This window comes from Mus caroli, unplaced genomic scaffold, assembly GCF_978045245.1.
Source record: "Mus caroli unplaced genomic scaffold, Mus_caroli_1 scaffold_9, whole genome shotgun sequence".
In the NCBI taxonomy this organism is placed as follows: Eukaryota; Metazoa; Chordata; class Mammalia; order Rodentia; family Muridae; genus Mus; species Mus caroli.
The window spans coordinates 60327761-60330826 of NW_028227264.1; the positions used below are offsets into that span (position 1 = coordinate 60327761).

Consider the following 3066-nt stretch of genomic DNA (forward strand, 5'->3'; position numbering starts at 1 on the left):
ACTCCCAGCCACAGCTTCCTCCCATGCACATCCTGACTAGAAGGGGGGGGCAGGAGAGAGAGAAGGAGGGAGGGAGGGCAGGAGAGAGAGAGAGAGAGAGAGAGAGAGAGAGAGAGAGAGAGAGAGAGAGAGATCAGCGGAAGCCACAACCCCTCACCCTGAGTGACCGGAAACAGAAGACCACGGGGTGTCCGAGGCGGGGACAAGAGAGGCGGGTCTGCAGGGAAGAAAGGACAATGTCTTAAGGCTCACAGAAAAGATTTCCAGATAGCTTTAAGAGGGACAAACCAGAAGTCTCCCTGCCCTGGGCTCACCCACAGTTCGGGAGTGATGGGGAGGGAAGGGACGGGAAGGAGTAGGACTAGGTGAAGCTGCTAGTCCTCTCTGGTCTGTGATTGGACAGGGGCACTAAAGGGAGCAGAAAGTAGATCTGCTTTTCTCCCAGGGCCTGCACACGGAGGCATTGAAAAGACAAAAAAGGCTAGCAGAGAACAAGTCCCTCCTTGACCTTTGCCTATCACCTGCCTCTCGGGTCAGGCCTTCCTGATAGCGTCCATAGTGGGGCGGGGCGTGATGAGATGCCCCCTCTGCACTCTCTCTACAACCACCCTCGCCTCCCGAATAGAATCCAATGTCTTGGATGAGAACTATGGTGGGGGTTTTCAAGGTCTGGTCTGGGGGCTGGAGGGTTGGATCCCTGGCCAAGCGATAGTTTCTGAGTAGAAAGGACTTGAGCAGGGACCGTCTCTGGTCACTCTGTCCTCTTTCCCAGAATGGAGAGAGTCTGTGAAACATGGTTGCACACACATTTCCTGACCCAACCCATAGTGGCGGAGAGCTGGATAGCACTTTGAACTAATGGGCGCTCCTCCCAGCGGCCAGCCAAGAAGACACTTGACTCCTTGATCGCTGGTTGATTTAGACAAGCCATTTCCCTCTCTGAGCCAAAAGTCCCCATGTGTAATACTCAAAGAAGAGGCCTTCCTTATAGGCACCCCCCAAACCTCCTTCATGCTACCAAGAAAGGGTCTGGACACATGCCAAAAAGAAAGAGGAAAAGGCAAGGCTCTCCCAGGCGGCCAGACCTGAGCCAGACGGGACTCTTCTGGCTGGGCGAGGCTCTTTGAGGAACTGAGAGTTGCTGGGACTGAGCCCGCGACGGGGAGGCGTGGAGTGGGGGAACAAACAGAGTGCTGCTCCCCTCCCCCGACCCCTGCCCTTTGTCCGGAATCCAGCTGTGCTCTGCGGGTGGGGGCTGGGGGGGGGAGGAGCGGGCTCGCGTGGCGCAGCCCCTGGGCCCCCGCTGCTGATTGGCCCGTGGCGCAGGCAGCAGCCCGGCAGGCACGCTCCTGGCCGGGGGCAGAGCAGATAAAGCGTGCCAGGGGACACACGACTTGCATGCAGCTCAGAAATCCCTCTGGGCCTCACCACTGCAGCAGTGGCTGAGTACCACCTCGGAGCTTTTCTACCACTTCCAGACTCAATTTACTCCAGGCGAGGGCGCCTGCAGTTCAGCAGAACTTCAGGGGGAGCAGAGAGGCTCAGCTATCTACTGCGGCTTGACACTGACCCTATCCACTGCTGCTTGACACTGACCGACCTGCTGATCTCTATTCTTTTGAGTCCGGAGAACTAGGTAACAATTCGGAAACTCCAAAGGGTGGATGAGGGGTGTGTGTGGGGTCCCGCGTGCAGTGACCTCTAAGTCAGAGGCTGGCACACACACACCTTCCATTTTTCCCCAACCGCAGGATGGCGCCTCATCCCTTGGATGCACTCACCATCCAAGTGCCCCGAGAGACACAACAACCTTTTCCCGGAGCCTCGGACCACGAAATGCTCAGTTCCAATTCCACCCCACCTAGCCCCACTCTCATACCTAGGGGCTGCTCCGAAGCAGAAGCGGGTGACTGCCGAGGGACCTCGAGGAAGCTCCGCACCCGACGCGGAGGGCGCAACAGGCCCAAGAGCGAGTTGGCACTGAGCAAACAGCGAAGAAGCCGGCGCAAGAAGGCCAATGACCGGGAGCGCAATCGCATGCACAACCTCAACTCGGCGCTGGATGCGCTGCGCGGTGTCCTGCCCACCTTCCCGGATGACGCCAAACTTACAAAGATCGAGACCCTGCGCTTCGCCCACAACTACATCTGGGCACTGACTCAGACGCTGCGCATAGCGGACCACAGCTTCTACGGCCCGGAGCCCCCTGTGCCCTGTGGGGAGCTGGGGAGCCCTGGAGGTGGCTCCAACGGGGACTGGGGCTCTATCTACTCCCCAGTCTCCCAAGCGGGTAACCTGAGCCCCACGGCCTCATTGGAGGAATTCCCTGGCCTGCAGGTGCCCAGCTCCCCATCCTGTCTGCTCCCGGGAGCTCTGGTGTTCTCAGACTTCTTGTGAAGAGACCTGTCTGGCTCTGGGTGGTGGGTGCTAGTAGAAAGGGAGGGGACCAGAGCCATCTGGAGTGGGAGGTAGTGGAGGCCCTCAAGCATCTCACCTCTTCTAGCTTTCACTACTTGGATCACTAGCCCTCTCACTGGGCCTCACTAGGCTTCTCATCGGTACCCTTGCTGCTGCGCACAGCAGACACTGGGGGCTGCTCTTCTCTTAACCCTTCTCGGTGCAGCCACCTCAAACTCTCGCTCCAAGCATTTGAGAATGGTAGCACTACCTAGTCGGAGACTCCCATACTTCCTAGTGAGTCCGCCCTCATTCAAATCCGTGGGCCTCCAACCATCCATCACTTTTTCCAGGGTGACCTAATCCAGTGTTGAGTCTTACCTCACTGGCTCCTCCATCCAGCTCTTGGCCCATAGATGATGTTCATCGTCTTTACTGCAGAGTTTCTGAGCTTCTCCATTCTGCCTTAGTCCACGAAGGTGATCTGCCTTCTTCTGCACTTTTCGAGTCATTACCCTTTCCCCAGGGGAGACCGGGCTGTGAACCGGAAAGCCCTAGCCTATGGCTAGAGCAATCTCTCCAACTTGTCTCCCGTGTCTAAAGTGTGAGTTGCAGGGACGGGTTCCTGAAGCACTGTTTGTCTCCCTAAAAAGGAAAAAGGAAAAAAAG

The 3066-nt window shown here is 57.4% G+C and overlaps 1 protein-coding gene across 1 annotated transcript; it reads left to right on the top strand.

Annotated features, from left to right (window-relative positions):
* Nucleotides 1-1752: 1752 nt before the first annotated feature.
* Neurog3 (neurogenin 3) lies at nucleotides 1753-2397 on the top strand. Its single transcript, XM_021175310.2, has one exon. It carries the CDS (start codon nucleotides 1753-1755, stop codon nucleotides 2395-2397), a length of 645 nt encoding a protein of 214 aa, XP_021030969.1.
* The last annotated feature ends 669 nt before the right edge of the window (nucleotides 2398-3066 follow it).

Coding starts and splice junctions, on each gene's coding strand:
- Neurog3 (XM_021175310.2), top strand. CDS start 1,753: ATGGCGCCTCATCCCTTGGATGCACTCACCATCCAAGTGCCCCGAGAG.